Below are 18,912 nucleotides of genomic sequence, written 5' to 3'. Positions count from 1 at the left end.
TGTGACAAGAACAGAAGTAGTGGACCATCTGGCTTTGTATCCATGCACTTCAAAAATCCCCCACTGAACACATGCACTGTGTATTTGGGAGATGTGGAAGCATCGTGTATTACCTCAGTCATGAGTGGAATGAGAGAAAAAGCCTAGTAGACAATGTAAACTATCATTTAAATGTCCCTGCAAATTTTACAGTGTTGCCAGACCTAATGATAGAATTTTATTTATTTATTTTTTTATTTTTTTACAAATGGTCACAAGTTGGCTCTATGGTGTATCACATATGTGTTTGAACAACACATAAGCAAAACTATAATGCCGTAGGAAGCTGTGCATAACCATGGCACCTTGATGCTACCAGAAAGGATATAGTTGTAAAAGCTAACTCCATCTTTGACTGTTTTTACAGGTCACCATTTTTTTATTTGCAGGTGCCTATAGTGTATGGAAAATGTGTCAACCTGAGACGTAACCCAAAGTGAAATTACCCATCAGAAGTCATCCACACCACTATATATGCTGAGACATTGCTTATATAAGCCAGAAAGCATTTCTTAGACCAAGAATTAAACAACTCCCTTGAGCAAAGAATTGCTGCTTTCCTCGTTGGGGTGGACTGTGGGCTGTGTGTGTGTGACCCAGTCTTCAGAGATATAAACTTTTTCCTAATACCTTGATTGCAGTTGAATGATTTCAAAAGAGCATTAACAGTCTTGCAGTCAAGAGTGTAAAATATTATACCACTAGAAAAATTCCAGACTGGTTCAGATGTGTTACCCTGCTGTCTTCTCACATTCTTGTTACCTATGCTAAAAGAGGGAAGAGCGGGGCGTGGATAAGGACAAAAGAAAAGGAGGACAGCTTTTAGTTTTTATTTGTAGTAGGACTGAAGTCAAGACAGAGGGACGAGCTGATGAAGAGAGGATATGATTAGAGTGTAGATAGAGAGAATGATCAGAAAACAAGCTTGGCGCCTGAAGTGACTCAGCATCAGGCAGTGGGATTCATTTCATTGGCTGTTCTCAAAGGACAGCAGAGGTGGAGGGAGGGAACAAGTGAACAGCTCTCTGACGAATACTCCTCCCATGATTACCTCATCCTTTAGTTGTCCAGGGACATGACATAACTTACAGCTCTTTGTCTTCCCATTTTCTCTGCTCACCCACCAGGCACTCTTTCTCCCGACCCTTACTGTCAATAAAATCAGTGCAGGTTTTTACACTTATTTATAAAAACATGGTCTTTTTAAGGAGCCTAGAGATAATGTAAGGAAGAAAGAAGAACCTGAGTGAAAGCTGAAAAACAAATTGATGTGATCCATCAGTGCTGGAGTGAAATATTCATATTGCTGGATCGTGATTTATAGCAGCTGTTATTTTCTCTCAGTGCCTGTGGTTCCAAAACAAGCCTCACCCTCACAGTTACAGCTGGACTCAAACTACAAATGTTTCCGGACAGTTTATCTCCAAAGTCACAGAGATATCTGGTTTGGCCCAGATTATCTGGTACTGTGAGCATTTACAGACCCTGTGTTAAGGTCCAGACGAACCAAGCTAAAATCAAAGAACAACAGGCAACAAAAGACGACTGTGACATCGCCTGAAGGTGCATGTGCCATACCAGCAGGGGGCAGTAGTCTGTATTGGTCATTCAAAAGGGGCAACCAGAGGGTCTAGGACTAGCTAGGCAGAGCTACAACTACAGAGCTGGCCTCTCCTGGAGTGCTGATCTCCACGGCCAATCCAGGATGTTTTTCCTGCCTCCATTTACTTGCTTTGGGGATTTCAGGTTGTGGCTTGAAAGTATCTTGCAACAATTTTGATTCATTCTCATTGATGCTCTATAAATAAAATTGTAGTGAACAATCTGAACAATAATGTAAACATTTTTACACAGCAACTTTAGAAAATCTGAACAAGTCAACTCAAGGCACAAAGCTACAGTAGTTGAGAACTGAAGGTAGAAAACAGATCCGTATTATGTTAGAGCTGAAACACCTTCTCCTGTTTGTATTCTCTCCTGGTGCAGTCTGGTCTGGTGTCCCGTGAAAACCCAGAGCAGTTGATCATTGCCTTAGAACCTGAAGCAGCATCAATCTATTGCCGCAAGCTTCGCCTCCACCAGATGGTGGACCTGGCCTCCACCACCACCCAGAACGGCTTCAGCCCCACTGAGAATGTGGGAAGTGGAATGAGCCAAGGTATGTTCCCCTAACACTCACAGCAAGTGGTTCTGATCATTGGTTGATTCTTATTCTTTGATGTTTTGATGGTGCATTACTTATCAGGACTGACGCCAACACTGACATCATTTCAGTAATTATGTGGTGTTTTCCAGATTTGTCTGTGTAAAGTTTCAATCTTCGCCGCGAACATATTAGTACTGACATTGTAACATACTGTGTTTCCTCCTGGTGAATGTTGGTGCTTTTAATAGTGTCTCCAGGCCATGGTAAAAATCTTTACTGTTTAAATTCAGTCACTAATGCATGAGGGTATGAAGGCACATTCATTTGTTTTGTGTTTTTACCATCACATTTTAACTTGCTTTTGCTCCTTTTCTGAGATTTTTCCCTATACAAAAGAACTTTATTTATAATGTGAAAACAAAAAAATGACTTATTATTGTAAAACACACATTATGCAAACAAAATCTCACAAATGTGCAATGCCATCTTGTGCCAGACTCTACGCAGTAGTGCAGGAATATAAACACAGTATCAAAATCCTGCCTCTGGCCTGGCTTAATACTAGATGCACTACTTTAACTAGATGCAGCTGTGGGAATCTACTAAAATAATAACAATTCACATTTCAACACAATCCTTATTTATCCCATCCCAGCCTGTGATCCAGTCCTTCTCTTCAGTCTCTGCCTGAAAATGGGCGATACTGGCTATTCTCTAAATGCCCACTATCTTATTATTTGCAGAGTTTTCTGCTTGTGTGCATCAACTGCATAGTCTTTCTGTTGTAAAGCTTATGATTGCAAATTGTAAACTTGCTATTTAATTCAGTTTATTTACATTCCATTAAACTTTAAAAACACTTTACATCACCCAGAGTGTGGACTTGCCAGAGTAAAAACTCCATTTTAAGAGGAAGAAATCTTGAGGAGGAACCACCTCATATGGAGGGACGCAGCTGCTAGAGGTTGGCAGGGAAGAGAAACTAAAGAGAAAAGAGGATGAAAGGAGAGACTCAATAAACACTGAGCAGGCTGGTGAGGCCAAGACAGCAGCAACAGCATAGTGTCCCTGGCTAATATTGCAGTCATTACTCATAGGTTGACATGTCCATGTTTGGGTGCTGGACTTTATCCACTTCCTATATAACTCCTTAAAGTTAAACACAATATGGAAAATCTGAACTGTGCAGGGGCATGTTTAAATAATTGGATTTTTCTTATTTGACACGTCTCAGTTTGAATGCAGTGAAAATAAATGAAAGTATAGAAAGATAAAGGAAATAAAGAAAAACAACATTGGACACCTTTATGTGACATAACAATAAAGGGATCCAGTACACTGCTAGTCATAATGTCGTTGTTATTAATCAGTCTTTGGTTGTTATTCAAGTAAACAGCAAATTTAAAATATTTGACAGATCAGACTGGCACATGAGAAGTAGCAAAAACAAATACCCGCTTCTGCTTTCTTTTTCCACACCTTTTTCCACCTGTTATTCATCACCATTATCACCAAAATTGAGTCTCTAGTCACCACAGATACACTAGTAAAAAGACAGTGTCTTCATTTATTTATTTGTTCTGTTTTGTTCCCTCGCATATCAATGTGTTTGTTCATGTTGCAAGCTCTTTATTATTTATTTTATTTATTTAGCAATAAAGAAGAAAAAAAAAAGAAAAACAAGTCAAACTTGATGCAATCTTGAACCAACTATGGGTGGCTCATACCAATATAAAATAAATTGTGATAATCCAGGCTGTAATTAATAAAACCAGGAGTGGCATTTCAAGGTCCTTAAAGGAAAGAAAAGGCTGAGCTTAGCCTGACCTTCTCATTTAAATCAGCAAGTCTTTACTGCTGGTTTAATCTACACATTTCCAACACGGTGAATACAACTATTGCAGAGAATTGAGGCTTTGCAGCCATAACTGTATTTTATTCAGGCACTGTTTTAAAATTTCATGTGCAACATTAAATTAAAATTTCTTTCTGCTTTTCTGCATTGTTGATGGAGTGCTATCCTGATGATTTGCTAATTGTGAGCCCGTCTAAGCCTGAGCTGTTTCATGGTATGATAAAATGGTATGGCTAACAAAGATGAGCCCATGTTTACTAATCTATCTAGATATTGTAAGCTTTTGCAGCCTGTGTCTAAGTCAACTTGAACACCAGAGAAGCAGTCAACTTTGAAGTCACTGCTGCATTTTTCTTAGGCTTTGATGAGCATTCTCACTGGAGCCTCTTCTGTGTAAAAGGCTTCACTGCAAGTGATACATCTTCATTTGTCTTCCATTGGTTCCTGGCTGACACTTTGTACTGTTTGTATTATTAGTGATTATTAGTATTCATAGTGATAAATCTACTTAAGTATCTTGTTGAAATATTACTAAGATGATATTCTGCAGAACATTTTGCTGTATTTGTCCTGGGAGATAATTGCTGTTGGTCTCATTATGTTTCTGGAATGTTAGGCTAATGTTAACGGTAGACCTCTCTCATGCCCTCTGCACAGTTAATGAGAATTGGAGAGTTGTCCTTCCGTTTCTGTATTGTTTCCTTTATGTAGGAGGAAATGTTCCTCTGACATTTACTTCTGCCAGGTCTTCCTGCCATTAGCCAGTCAACCGTAGGTCATATGGCTTTAGTGCCCTCCAGGTTGGTGGAGGAGATGTTTGTTGTCTGGTTGTTGTGGTAACTGTAATTTCTGTAATTTTTCTGCTTTGCGCTTTTGCAAAACATGTTTACTAGTTAAAATAGATTCATGAGGCTTCATGCTTTAACCTGATCATTGTAAAATAACCTTCTCATTCACAGGGCATGAATTTAGAATCATGAACCTGCTGAGAGGGGATGACAGTTGACTTTGACTTTTTTTTATCAACTTTATCGAGATGTTTTTGTATTTTAGTAAAACAAGTATACACTTTATTAGCTTTTAGCCCCTGTGAGCGTTACCACACAGTCTGTCTTTCAGCATCTTAAACCTGTCACCATCATTGCATGTTCACACTATGAGCAACATGACTGGTGAGTCCCAATTTGTGATAGGTTGTCCTAGAAGCAAGATATGGGATTTAGAATAATTAAGAAACCTCTAGTGACTTAAATTCTGATTCTGCTCTTCAGCCGCTTAATTCATTTGACAATTTCCAAGAAATCTGTTACATCATATGTTGATATGTTAACATGTAAATTCAGTCCTACAGCATGATAACCAGCAGTATTTATAATCAGAATTGTTAACAATTTACTACTTCAGAATCAAGTGGCATGATGCATTTCTCACATTTCACTTGTTTATTTGGCCACGTCACTAGAAAATTCCTAATCAGAGAAGTCATTTTGTTAGTAATACACAAAAGTAAGTGAATAAATCCTAAACAATGATACGTCAGCATCAGTCAGGATGAGTTGTTGTGAGCCTATACAGTTTTTACTTTTTCTGATTTTATAGAAATGTCAATATTAACACCATCTTTAATGTGTTTCATTAGTATATTATTCAGTCTAAAGTTCAGAAAGCTCATGTAAGTGTGCAGTATCTGCTTGTTTATACACCTTGATAGAGAAAAGTTCTCTTATACTATTAATATATCCTGAGATTTACATTTTATCACGAGAACAAAATATAATGATACTACTTTGTGGTTAAGGTAGTGTTCCTTTTATACTCTCTTATATAGGACTGGAAATAATTTTCATTGTGGATTAATGCTCTGGAATTTTCTCCATTAATTTAGTGATTACGTCATTTGTAAAGATTTATTTGTTTATCTTTTTTTTTTTTTTTTTTTTTAAATAAGTTGGAAATGCCATTACAGTCATCAAAGGCAGATGTGACACCTTAGCAACCAGTGGTACAAACATCCTTATTAAAATTAAATTGCAAAAAAGCGTAATGAACAGTAAAATGAGCATATGAGCTTTTTGACTGTGACTCAAAGAATCAGAGTTGAGAATCAAGAAGAGCCTAACTCTAGAATCGACAGAATGAAAGCCCCTGTGAAGCGCTGCCTGCTCTGCATACAGTCACTCCAGAATTTTTGCTTAGACTATTTCCCCTTTGCATTATGCTTTGTTCCTTTTACACACCAGTCTACATTCAGAAATCTTTACAAGTTGTTCACATGTATCACACAAAAACTGTAAACTGGCGTATTCAGACACACACAGATCAGGCATAACATTATGACCACCTGCATAACATTGTGTAGGTGGCCCTTGTGCCTCCAAAACAGTTGTGCCTCATCACAGAATGGACATGTGCCTTCTGAGGGTGTCCTTTGGTCTTAAGGGGAGGGGCCTCTTTGGATCATCCCACAGATACTTGATCAGTTTAGGATCTAGTGAATTTGGAGGTAATTCAGTACTTTGCAGAATCTCCTTACAGATTTGAGTTTCCCATTCTTTCATGCAAACACTGAGTGAGAGATTGAATGAAAATCTTCTGTCAACTCCCATGTTCAGGTCTCTTCAGATGTTCTACAGCTTGGTCAATTGAAATAATCAAACCTTTGGTCGGTGACCACATATATAAGGGCCCAACTGGATGTCTAGACTTTAGATGCACCACTCATGGACAGTCTTGTCTGTCTTGGCTCCATACTCTGGTGAACTAATAGCACAGTCTAACATTGTAACATTGTCAGTCAGGTTTCTTTAAGGACCTATTTGTATTTTGCAGCAGTCATCCTTTCCTCAGTTCTAACAATTTCTTTTTTCTCTGCTGCTGAAGCAGCTGCATAGCATGGTGTTTCCACTGTCATGCCTCATCAAAGTTTTGTCATTGAGGTCTTCAACATGCTAATAAATGAGAGGTTTCAGCTTTGATTTTGCATAAATTGAAATTGCATAAGGGAGGCAGCAGGTTCAAGTCCAGCTCTGGCCTTTCTGGGTGGAGTTTGCATGTTCCCCTGTGTCTGCGTGGGTTCTTTCTGGGTACTCCGGTTTCCTCCTGCCTCCGAAGACATGCTTAGACATGCTAATTAGACAAGACTAATTGGTGACTCTAAATTGACCCTTGGTGTGAGTGTGAGTGTGAATGGTTGTTTGTCTCTGTGTTAGCTCTGTGATAGACAGCGACCCGTCCAGGGTGTACCCCGCCTCTCACCCGATGCCAGCTGGGATAGACTCCAGCAACCCTCACGACCCTAGTGAAGGATTAAGCAGGTTTAAGGGTTTTTGGTTGTAGATGGATGAACAAAATATATATTTTGAAATAAAATCTACAATACTACGTAGAAAGGCGTTATACTTGTTGGAAGGTCTGTACACAGGCATTCAGTAGTCATTTAAAGTCATTTAAATCCAGTGATTTAGTGTCCAGTGGTAACAAGGTAGGAATGAGACTTGCTCATAGTGTGGATACGTGTGCACCTCAGCCTGCTGCTTGTCTTACACACCTGTATATGAGCCACACAGCTTCACAGCAGAGCTTCACGCCTCTATCACACTCACCAGAACATTCTCTTTCTGTTAACAACCAGCTAAGGAGCATGTTCGGCGCAACCGGCAGAGCCGCACCTTTTTGGTGGAAAATGTCATAGGGGAGCTTTGGTCGGAGCTGGAAGAAGGTAGAGTCTTTCACTTCTTTTACTCATCTGTTTTGACTTTCTTTTCCTTTCCCTTTAGGATAACTGCTCTTGCTGTGTTCTGTGCTGCTAATCTGCTAATTAGGTACTAGATTTTAGATAAACAGCTTTGGTAATTATAGGTTGTTGATTTCTGATAAAATGAACTATGTAGACATCTGTAGAGAAAAACAGAAGGCTAATAATGACTTTTACAATGTAAACATATTTTTCATGTTTTTCATATTTTTCATGGGTTTGTAATATTAAAAGGCCACACATGTCAAACATTAATCTGGAAGACAAACCACGGATGAATAATAAATAAATATCTGTTGTAATTATCACACACACATTATCATCACCTGTATCATGAGAAATTCTAAGCAGTATTTTGAATCCTCTCATTTGCCGTTTGGCCATAAGATAAACCATTTCGAGTTACAGTTTGAGCTTTTGTTGCTCTAAGATGATGTCCAGGGCATAAAGGATGAGATCAATTAAATTCAAATAAATCAATTAAACATTTATCCTTTCCAGTACACTTTGCTTAACCAAGAGAGAATACAGTGGTCCAACATTTTCACACACACAGCAGCCCACCTTTTCATATGATACCACTGTGCAGTGTGAGCGTCGCATACACATAATTTACAGCAGCGTTCATGGTTCTGAAACAACAACAGCAGTGATCCTGTTTTAACACAACAGCTAAAGTTATGGTCACATATATTTCTGTTCCAACAATCTAGTTAGAGGGATAGAACAGTAACACACAAGTGAGTGTGTAAAGTACAAAAGTATAAATAAGTATTAAGATGCCTCAGTATCCTAGAATAAATTAAAGCTAGTCTGCCATATTAAATAAATGCTCTTCTCAGACAATAAGTGGTTATTGCACAATGCAAATTGAGGTTGTAACACAGGTAATGGACAGTTCATCGAAGCTGATTGCACAAATATATGCACACTGTGTAGTAAAAGTCAAACTCATACGGTCTCATGGACAGATTATAGAGTTCATATATTTTTTTTTTTTTTTTTTGGAAAACATTTTTGTTTTACCCTGTTTTCCTCTCTACATGAATAAGACTCATTACACAGATTTACTGATTTACTGCCCTTTAACCCAAATGGATTAGAGCTCCACCCACAATCTTTGTTCTGACTGCTTTCATGGTTGTGACTTCCATATAATTTAACCTGTCTGATCACCTGACTGCTTGTTTGGTGTCCTGTTGGATTTAGAAACACACCTGGTCAGTACATTGTTGTCATAACTCATAGAAATATTGACCACTCTCAAGTTGCATGATGAGTAATTAAGTACCACTGTGTGAACTCAATTGTGCATGCAAAAAAAAAAAAAAAAAATCAAGCTATGCTGATAAAGCTGATATTAGCAAGAAACTTCCTTGCTTCTGCAGAAAAGAAAAGCAGCATGGTAGTCCTTGTTTTCATCCTCTAAAAGGTTAATCCAAAATGTAAAAATCAATTTAGCATCATTTGACTGCAAATTAGTAGCTGAATCCAGTAGGACAATGTAAAGTTAGGAAAGTTACACACCTTAAGCTTCACACCGACACTGGGTTCTGGAATCATCTGAAGTCTGAAATGTCCGCTACTGCTTACCATACCTCATCCATTTTCTCTTCTTTCATTGCCTCAACACTGGCCTCATGATAGTAATCAATCATGTAGCTCAGCAGTTCTGTTAGTGACCTGGTTGACTGAGCTGTCTGCGTCGCATCCAACCTTCATTGAGAATGTTTGCACAGACAGCAGAATGGTATAAGATAGGTGGCAGTGGTGGCGTGTCAGAGCAGCTTGTTGCACACTGTGCTAATTTTTTGCATTTTCTATGCAGGTGACCGTTACGTGGTGGTGGACTGTGGTGGAGGAACGGTGGATCTGACCGTCCATCAGATTCGTCTCCCAGAAGGACATTTAAAAGAGCTCTACAAAGCATCAGGTAAACCAGACAAACATACATTTTGCAGCGGACATTTCAGCTTATTTTATTTTATTCTATTCTATTCACAAACAAAACTACCTCCTCTCCTAGGTGGTCCCTACGGCTCTATCGGGATTGACTATGAATTTGAGAAGCTGCTATGTAAGATCTTTGGCCAGGATTTTATTGACCAGTTTAAGCTAAAGAGGCCAGCCGCCTGGGTGGATCTCATGATTGCATTCGAGTCTCGGAAGAGAGCAGCAGCTCCGGACAGAACCAACCCCCTCAATATTAACCTGCCCTTCTCCTTTATTGACTACTACAAGAAGTACCGGGGCCACAGTGTGGAGCATGCACTGCGCAAAAGCAAGTGAGTGCAAAAAGAAACCCAGAGACCTTGATCTGTCATGTTGGAATGTGTCTGTCTGTGTGTATGAGCATGAACTAGCCCCACACATGGAAGAACATTTCTGCATTCAAATCTGTCCAGCTGATTGTAAACTGAGTGGTGACTCAAACACAATTACTGTGTTTTATATTTAAAATGATACCTAAACTTAGAACTTAATATTAAATATATATTTTTTTTTATTTACTGCCACCTGTCACTGTGAGGCTAATGAAGACATGCCACGATGATGACATTTTCATATAGGCTGGAGCATGTGGGGGCAGGGCTGATAGTTTGACAGGATGACAGTTCCTCTGTCATCATGCAGGCATTGTTTTAAAGTGGAGGTAAATGGTTATAAAATGTACATACATAATGAATACCAACTTATTAATCAGAAGTATTATATTGCCAACAAAAGTGAACATGTTAAAGTAGCCTACTGGGTGGAAGGTTTCTGATTCGGCTATATTATCTAGGTTATAAAGAAGACTTGGATCACAAACAAACATTCTCCCAGTTGTGTTTTTATTTAGTTGTGAAAAAGATCAACAATAACAGAAAGACAAAGTGGAGCATATAAGCACATATAAGCGCTATCTCAATTCTAGGCTGAATGTTGAATATTTCATATGTGTATGTGAGGCAGACATTTATTTTTACCCAACGCTTTAATTTTCTGTTTTGTTCTGTGCTTTTTCCTTTTAGCATGCGTGTTTTGTTTGTATGGACATTCACAGATGTTACATATCTCCTGGAGACACTTGCTTTCATTTACTGCAACACAAATAGTGTTGAACTGCCCCGTGTTTGTGTAATGTGAGCTGTTTGGTTCTAACTAGCAAATATTTTCATACTAACATACAGACACAGTGAACATGTTAAACACTTAATTCTGCATGTTAACATTGTCATTACCTCCAACTCTGTGTAAAATGTACTATCTCAAATTATAATTTAAACGTATCACTCGCGTATTAACTTCATTTCATTTAATACAATGCATACAACTGATTTTTCTCTCCTCCCCTCTTCTCTACAGTGTGGACTTTGTTAAATGGTCATCTCAGGGAATGCTGAGGATGAATCCAGATGCTATGAATTCCCTCTTTAAGCCCACCATAGACCATATCATCCAACATCTCAGTAAGCTACTTTCATAACTTCACAGCGACAACACACAGGTAGACACATACAGCGCTAACCTGAAAGGTAGACCAAAGTCCTCGCCCACATGTATATTTGTGGCAAAAATTTGCTGTGGAGTGGGTGCGGCTAGAATTGAACAGGTGCCCTGCCAGTCAAATCATTCAGGTGGGCTTTATGTGGTGCTGGGTAGAAAAGTAACAGCAATGCAGTGGAATGACATCATCTGACTGCTGTGGAGTTAATGTAGTTTACAGAATGCCTGCTCATAATATGCACCGACTTCACCAATATCACATCTCCCTCTAGAGGAGGGAACTAAAAAGTTACAAGTTGGAAGCCAGTCATTACCATTTCATGGTGTATTACGATAGGTAAGGAGGGCAGAAATGTTTTGTCATGTATCAGTACAGGAGTGTTAATTAACTTTTCCCCTGGTTTAGGTTTCCATGTTCTGTCACTTAAAAATGTGGCGTAAATAATCTGGCTAGTTGACTTGTTTACAAACTGTCTCATCATCTTTATTATTTGTCTTTATTAGTAGTGAGGGAAATTTTGGGATCCAGTAGTTTGTATGGGTGACAAGCAGTGCACGTATAACAAATGCAATGTCATGAATTTTTTTTTTTTAAAAACTCAACACTCTAATCCAGTGCCAGGGATTGAACCACTAGCCCTCTGGGTTCTGGACAACCTGCTCTACCTACCTATTGAGCCACAGCCGCCCCATCTGTGTGCCAGCTAACAGTCTACAAAATGTAAGGTTAAAAGTACAGGCAGTACATGGAACAAAACACAATTTTCTGATGATTACAAATCCAAAAAGAAAAAAAGAAAAAAAAAGAAAAAGAAAAAAATTGTACAAAAGGCTGATGTAACTGACTGACAGACCAAGCCTGATAGAGGTGAGCATTTAATCCATTTCAGTCCACCATGGCTGGGAACAGTTGAATAGCCGTATGTGACAAGGACAGAGTTCAACCATGTATCTGTGGAGAGTCTGAAATAGACTCCTCTACCCAGTGAACTGTGCTGAAGATGACACAGATTCAATCCATTGTGGCCAGTGTCAGGGTGACTGTGTCTGAGTCAAGTAGTTAGGGGCTAGGCAATGCATGACATCAATAAATGTCCTCACAAAGATATCCATACAAACATTCACCAGCATTCACCGGGGGAAGAGGGGGTTGAGAGAACTGGTGAATGGGAGGCAAATTCTAGAAAAGGCTGAATTGTTAAAGGGTTATTAAGGTAATTATAATGATTTGGCTTATTTGTGTAAATGCAGCCATTTACTATTTGGGACTGTAGAATGTGAATGTCCTGTTTTCTGTATCAGTTGTTATATTATTCTGTCTTTTCTTCTAGCCGAGCTCTTTGAGAAGCCTGAGGTCAACGATATTAAGTTCCTGTTCTTGGTGGGAGGTTTTGCTGAGTCGCCCTTGCTGCAGCAAGCTGTCCAGAACATGCTTCAGGGCCGCAGCCGCATTATCATACCCCACGACGTGGGCCTAACCATCCTGAAAGGCGCTGTACTGTTTGGCCTGGACCCCAGTGTTATTAAAGTCCGCCGCTCGCCGCTCACATACGGGGTGGGCGTCCTCAACCGCTTTGTGGAGGGCAAGCACCCGCCAGAGAAGCTGCTGGTGAAGGACGGCACGCGCTGGTGCACCGATGTCTTCGACACCTTTATTGCTGCTGACCAGTCCGTGGCACTTGGCGAGATGGTGAAGCGGAGCTACACACCAGCCAAGCCTTCCCAGCAGGTTATTGTCATCCATGTCTACTGCTCTGAAAAGGAGATCGTGGGGTTCATCAGCGAGCCCGGCGTCAAGAAGTGTGGGACACTTCGCTTAGATGTGAGTGGAACGGAAAGCACGGCGCCACGTAGAGAGATCCAGACGCTCATGCAGTTTGGTGACACAGAGATCCGGGCCATGGCAGTGGATGTGTCCACTGGACGCACTGTCAAAGCCAACATTGACTTCCTAAGCCATTAAGTAGACCCACAGAGAGTTTATGTTCCAGAATTGTAGGAAACGTACAGCTTACACATACATGCAGACACAAAACCAGAAGCAGATATTGAAATGTTTATTGTGTTATTATGTTAATCAATCTTAGTCACTTTCAATTTAAGAGTGGGTGACAGACTAAATGAAAGCGTTGATCTTCACCTAAACCCAAACATAGAAGAAGCCATGTTACAGCAGAGAAAAAAAGACAGCAGTCTGGAAGAACTCAGTGTCTTTTAGTTCTGTCACTTCACTCCTAGGTTATTTGCTGAGGAGCTCCATACTGTTCACATGCGCAAACAAACCCAAATAGGCCAGACCAAGGCTACAGCTTCATTGAGTCAGGATTGAAAGCTCCTGACAGGAAAGATGAAAGCTTTATTAATGTCGATTCTCATTTCTCAGCCATAATGTAGCGCAGGACTGCTTTTGAAAGAGTATCTCTGTGTGTTCCAGAGGAAATGCTATTAATGTCACTTCATTCACACATAGAACCACAAAGTTATATTCCATCACTGTTCAGAATGCTTCTTTCTGCCACATTCAGTCATGTTGCTGATTTATGCAGCATCTCCTTGTTCCATATGTTCACAACAGAATGTGATAAAAGAATGCAACGGCCATAATAACATGCAAATGAAATACGATAGCATGCTTCTCAGAAATCACATCAGCACCAGTACACTACAGCTCTGAGGACAATGTCAGTAGTTTGTCATGATCTGCCCTTGAAGTACAATGCAAACCATATTCTAAAGCATACAATTTATTTTTTAGTTTGAGTCTCTACTGTATACTAACTGTATAAGCTTTTTATCAATAGTAATTTACTTAAGTGAACTTTGCAGACTGCTAAGATTTTTGTTATAGTTAATGTATTTAATGGAAGGCTAGCAGCAAGGAGCTGCACTGGGAATACCTGACAGTTTATGAAGCAGAGGCGCTAGTTGGTGTCATCCTCTATGCTGACAAGTTTGCTAAATCATAAAGACGTTCCATGTATAGCGTGTTCATATCTGGGTATTACCTTATCAATGTCCAAAGTGCTGTGTAAAACATTTGAACTATGAAGGAACATGGGACCAAGAGTTCACTGTGGGGTGTTTTTGGCCAGCTGTACTCAGTGAAATGAGATATAAACAGCAATATAATATAGAGTATCATTACCTCATAAAGTTCATGGTCAGTGTAATGATTATCCAAGAAACATTGATATTGATTTGTAATCATATTGAATTCATCTCCTTGTCAGTTAAGCTATGGCGTGGTCTCCACCAGCCCCTCAAAAAAGAAATGGGATTTTCAGCCACTAAATGCTCCACCATGTTCTCTTTTCCCTAACCGCCCCTCTGCTGTTGGGAGCTGGACAGGTAGTGCACAGATTTAGACTTAATTTAGCTGTTGACTGGAAATATGTCCTGGCTGCTGGTGGATACCAGCCTCATGAAGGCCCATAAATTTGAAGAACTTTTGCAGGCGGTTGTTTTTCACATTACACACAGTCATTTCACGTATCAATGGAGCAAACACGTTGATAGGGAGAATAACATGCAGTTCTGTTCTGTTTTTAGCTTGTTTATATCAATGCTAGTTGTTAAATTAGCTTTGCACAGCCTCATGCAGGTGGATTTGATGCTCACTGATGTTTGCAGAGCTAAACTTATGATAGAGCTTTGTTTTAATTTGACCGTGTTCATTGAGAAGAAGATTACCTGTACGGACGCATGGTCAGTGCTCCACAGTATTGAAATGAGTCTTAAAACCTGATTGGATGCTAAGTCACCAGTATAGTCCTTTAATATTATTCAAAGTTTAATCTGAATTAAAGAATGTGAAACTTGCCGCAAGCTCAATTTAAAAAGCAAGGACAGCCGCTGAATGGGGTTAAATGTTGCCTTTATTTGTGCATGTGTCTGCTTATTAGCTGGATAAAATGCTTCTCGCCCATTAGAATATTTTTGAATCCAGGTGTGGTTGCACACAAACAGTGCAGGCCAGTTGAGATAACAAAGTTTGTTTACTTCTGTAAATACAGTATTTAAATATTGTACAGATTTTTAGCCATGTTTCAGCAGCTTTAGAGCCTTGTGTGTGTGTGTGTGTGTGTGTGTGTGTGTGTGTGTGTGCGCGCGCGCGCCTGTGGGTGTGCTTTCATGTGGACATCTCTCGACATTTTCTTCTTTCTTAGATTGATCTGTTTGCTCAACCAATTAGTGTGTTGCCTTACTCTTATACTTATTTTGCAATCAGTAAGGAAACTTAAATACCTCCGTCCTTAAGCAAAGCATTTCATTGAACAAATCTGCTGTCGGTTAGTGCAGATGGTAGAAGAATCTGAATGTGTACTGTCCCATTTTCCATCCATTATGCAAAACGTATATTAACGAGATGAATATGAAAGAATTAAGTCTTAATTAAGAGTGCCTAGTATGAATAAAATGTGATGTCAAGATTCACTCATCCAATCAGATCGTACAGTGCATTCCTTCACCCATAGATCATATATTAACCTTTACACCTTTACGGTGTGACCCCAGACATTATTATTGACTGTCACACTAAATAAGAATCCAGTGAAGGCCACCTCTCAGTGTTAAACAAGTTAGTCTGACATCCTGGAGAAAAGAACTTCACAGGCAGAATTAAAGGAACATTAAAGGAACATTCCTGTGAGTTCTGTCATCTCAGTGGACCTCTGTGTGCAGCTAGGAAGAACAATGGGAGAAGGAACCGTGGTCCTTGTAATGTAGTGACCACAGCATACAGTTAGTACCTTTTGGCTGTGGTTATTTGTTTTTTCCATGGCACAACGTTCTTTTGTTTTGTTGTTGCTTCCTATTTTCAATCAGCAGGGTTATATACAACTGGAAGAGACAACAGCTGATGTGCAGGGATTCAAATGTGCTACCTTCTGGCAAATAGGCATTTAATGGAGTCTAACTTTAGCATATTGGAATATTACCACTGTGCTGATGATATCGCCCCTAGGAGGTTCCCTTCCTCCCTCCAGATGAATCTGCATTATTATAGCTTCCTCCATTTTGAACTCTTCATTGGTTTGAATTTACGAGTCGGCATCTTAGTATGTTTCAAGCTAAGATGGCACCTCCCTGCCTGAGCTCTCTCCAGTGGCCCTTTTTATGGGCTTTCTAATCTTAGCTCAATTATTTGTGCACATGGCACACACACGACAGTCTTATCTTTCACGGTCCCGTGCAACAAAAGTTGATTGCTGTGTACGGTTGGCGTCACTGTCTGTTTTGTAAAGTTGCTCGCAGTTCTTTAAAGACAGCCTTGCAAATGTTGTGTGTCCTGAAGTCATCACAGTTCACCAATGTTGAATATGAATATGAAAGTACTACAAATATGTTGCCTGCAAAAAGTAAAATGTGCAGATTGTACTGACTTCTTGAAATAATTAGATTTAAGGGCAGAATTTTGCTGTTATTAATATACATTTGCTGCAGTGGCCCTTACAAGTGTGTATACAGTAGATGACCATGAAGTGTCACCATCTCCAAACACAGCTGAGTGAGACAGGAGGCTGTTTATAGGTCAGTGAACAAGAAGTATGTAGATGTAAAACATCACTTGAAGGAACAACCTGTGACCCTGATACACTGAATGGATTCATGGAAAGACGATCATTATTAAGTGGCTCTAACGGTTTGGGAGGAAAGAGGCCAAGTAAAGATAGAGCCATCAGTATTGATCAATACGTTTGAAGGTATTAATTACCCATTTAAAAGCCATTTTCTAAATCCTTCATTTGAACTGTGAATTTAGGCGTGTCTTGCTTTTTCTGTGTCACTGTACAAAGTTGCACAAACTTCAGTTCCCTCTGTTGTTGTCAGCACTCTTTCTGCAATGCACGTTTCGCATGTGTCACATAGGAATGACTAAACGACAAGTTTATTACTGCTACTAATACACAAAATCAAGGGTAAACACTGATGGTGATGGTGATGATGATGATGATGATGATGATGATGATGATGATGATGATGGTGGTGGTGGTGGTGTTCTTGGTGGTGTTCTTCTTAGTTTTGTCACTGTGTTGGAGACAGGATGGGACTGTTTATACTCATACTTGATGGCAGCTCATAGCAACCATAGTAGAGCAGCACTTCACATACTTTACTGATAACTAACCTAATAACCCTTCTTTACACTGTGCTCACCAACGGTGAATATCAACTGGAAGGATCTAATAACACCATGTCTCTATTGTTTCCTTGCCTAGATGATTGCTATGTATTTTCCTTAACCTTGAGTATTATGTGATGCACCGGGTGCTGTTATGTAGCAGCTTTAGACATAAAGCTATGATGAAACTATATGAAGACACGTTTAGCTGACATTAGCTTACGATTCTTGGCGTGCGAGGCATCAATTTTGGTAAGTCTGAAGTCAAGTGACTTGGCGGGTGTGATTTGAGGTTGCAGTCTTTTTCAGCTTGCATCGCATACGTATCTGCTTAGCACTAGAATATACAACAGTTCAGAAGATTCTGCAGCTAAAATGACTGAGCTTGTAGTTAGGGTCATCTTAGTCACTCTGGAACGCAACACAATGTACACACTTTGTTCTTTTACTCCTTTATTGTTGACGCAGATGCGTAGTTTGTTTTTATCTTGAGTTAACTAAGTGTCTTGTAATCCTGCAGTTTTCACACAATAATGGATGTGTTTTGATCAGCGCCAGGTCACCAATAAAGTGTATGTGTATTTCAACAAACCTTCCTGTGTGGTGTCATTGCTTCATTTCCGCTCAAAAATCCTTAACAATAATAATAATAGTTTTTAATTGTGCTTAAGTTACCGTGTCAATGCAGTGTTCCTTCTACCGTGAAACATTCAAGTGATATTTATAATTTTCAGTCGCACTACATGATACAAGATATGTGATTATTCTTTGCTATGGGAATGTATTAAAGAATATCTGTTTTCATCTTGTGACTGTAGCACCTCACTACAAAGATGCAAACCTAAAAGTATAGCTTGTTTTAAAAACAATGCAGAGACTCCTGAATTCAGTTCAGTTCAGCAGCTTCAGAGTGTAGAGGTCCAACTACATACACAGGTTGAGGAAACCTCGGATGGCATGCTCATGTTTGGTGCCCAGTGGCATTTTTCCACAAAGGATTTTAGAGTGCCATGCACTGGAGCTGCCTTAGAACCAGCTGTGAGTTGATACCAAGAGAGAGCTGACTTTAGGACCTTTAGCTTAGCTCTGATGCTTTCAGTTATCACAGTGCAGCAAAGCAAGTTACCAACGGAAACCTAAGGCACAGCCATGTTTCTAACATTAATACATGAGTCCTTAGCTAAGTCATAAACTAAAGCCGTGCAGTTTCACTGTTAAATACCAGTTTCAGCTGAAAATTCTACACAACTACCAGGGTTGACCACCTGAATGAATCTGGACAGGAGGGGGAATCTTAGTGAGGCAACGCTGCCACCAAGTGGTTCCAGTGAGAACTGACACTCGAACGTTTTCAGTCTTTCAAAGACTCAATTTGTATGTAATAAAACAAGTTTGGCTTCTTTTTTCCTCATGGAGAGATGAGACCATGATAATGGCCATGTTGGGAATTCCAGCGTTTTTTTTGTTTTTGTTTGTTAGTTTTTTTATGTACAGTGTTTTAACAG

General features: G+C 39.5%; 1 protein-coding gene across 5 annotated transcripts in view; it reads left to right on the top strand.

Moving 5' to 3' along the window:
* hspa12a (heat shock protein 12A) overlaps positions 1–17,998 on the top strand; it is a 45,836-nt gene extending 27,838 nt beyond the window's left edge. For 2 of the 5 annotated variants that reach the window (XM_047603163.1, XM_047603162.1), the window contains exons 7-12: positions 2,026–2,197; positions 7,672–7,758; positions 9,623–9,727; positions 9,821–10,079; positions 11,143–11,246; positions 12,615–17,998. In XM_047603163.1, the coding sequence (XP_047459119.1) occupies positions 2,026–2,197; positions 7,672–7,758; positions 9,623–9,727; positions 9,821–10,079; positions 11,143–11,246; positions 12,615–13,246 (1,359 nt within the window). In that variant the 3' untranslated portion in view covers positions 13,247–17,998. Of the gene's footprint in view, positions 1–2,025; positions 2,198–7,671; positions 7,759–9,622; positions 10,080–11,142; positions 11,247–12,614 lie in introns of all 5 variants that reach the window. The other 3 variants (XM_047603161.1, XM_047603160.1, XM_047603164.1) reach the window with 2 other exon arrangements.
* The last annotated feature ends 914 nt before the right edge of the window (positions 17,999–18,912 follow it).

This window comes from Mugil cephalus, chromosome 13, assembly GCF_022458985.1.
Source record: "Mugil cephalus isolate CIBA_MC_2020 chromosome 13, CIBA_Mcephalus_1.1, whole genome shotgun sequence".
In the NCBI taxonomy this organism is placed as follows: Eukaryota; Metazoa; Chordata; class Actinopteri; order Mugiliformes; family Mugilidae; genus Mugil; species Mugil cephalus.
The sequence above is the reverse complement of the archived record's forward strand: the minus strand, read 5'-3'. Positions and strand labels throughout refer to the sequence as shown.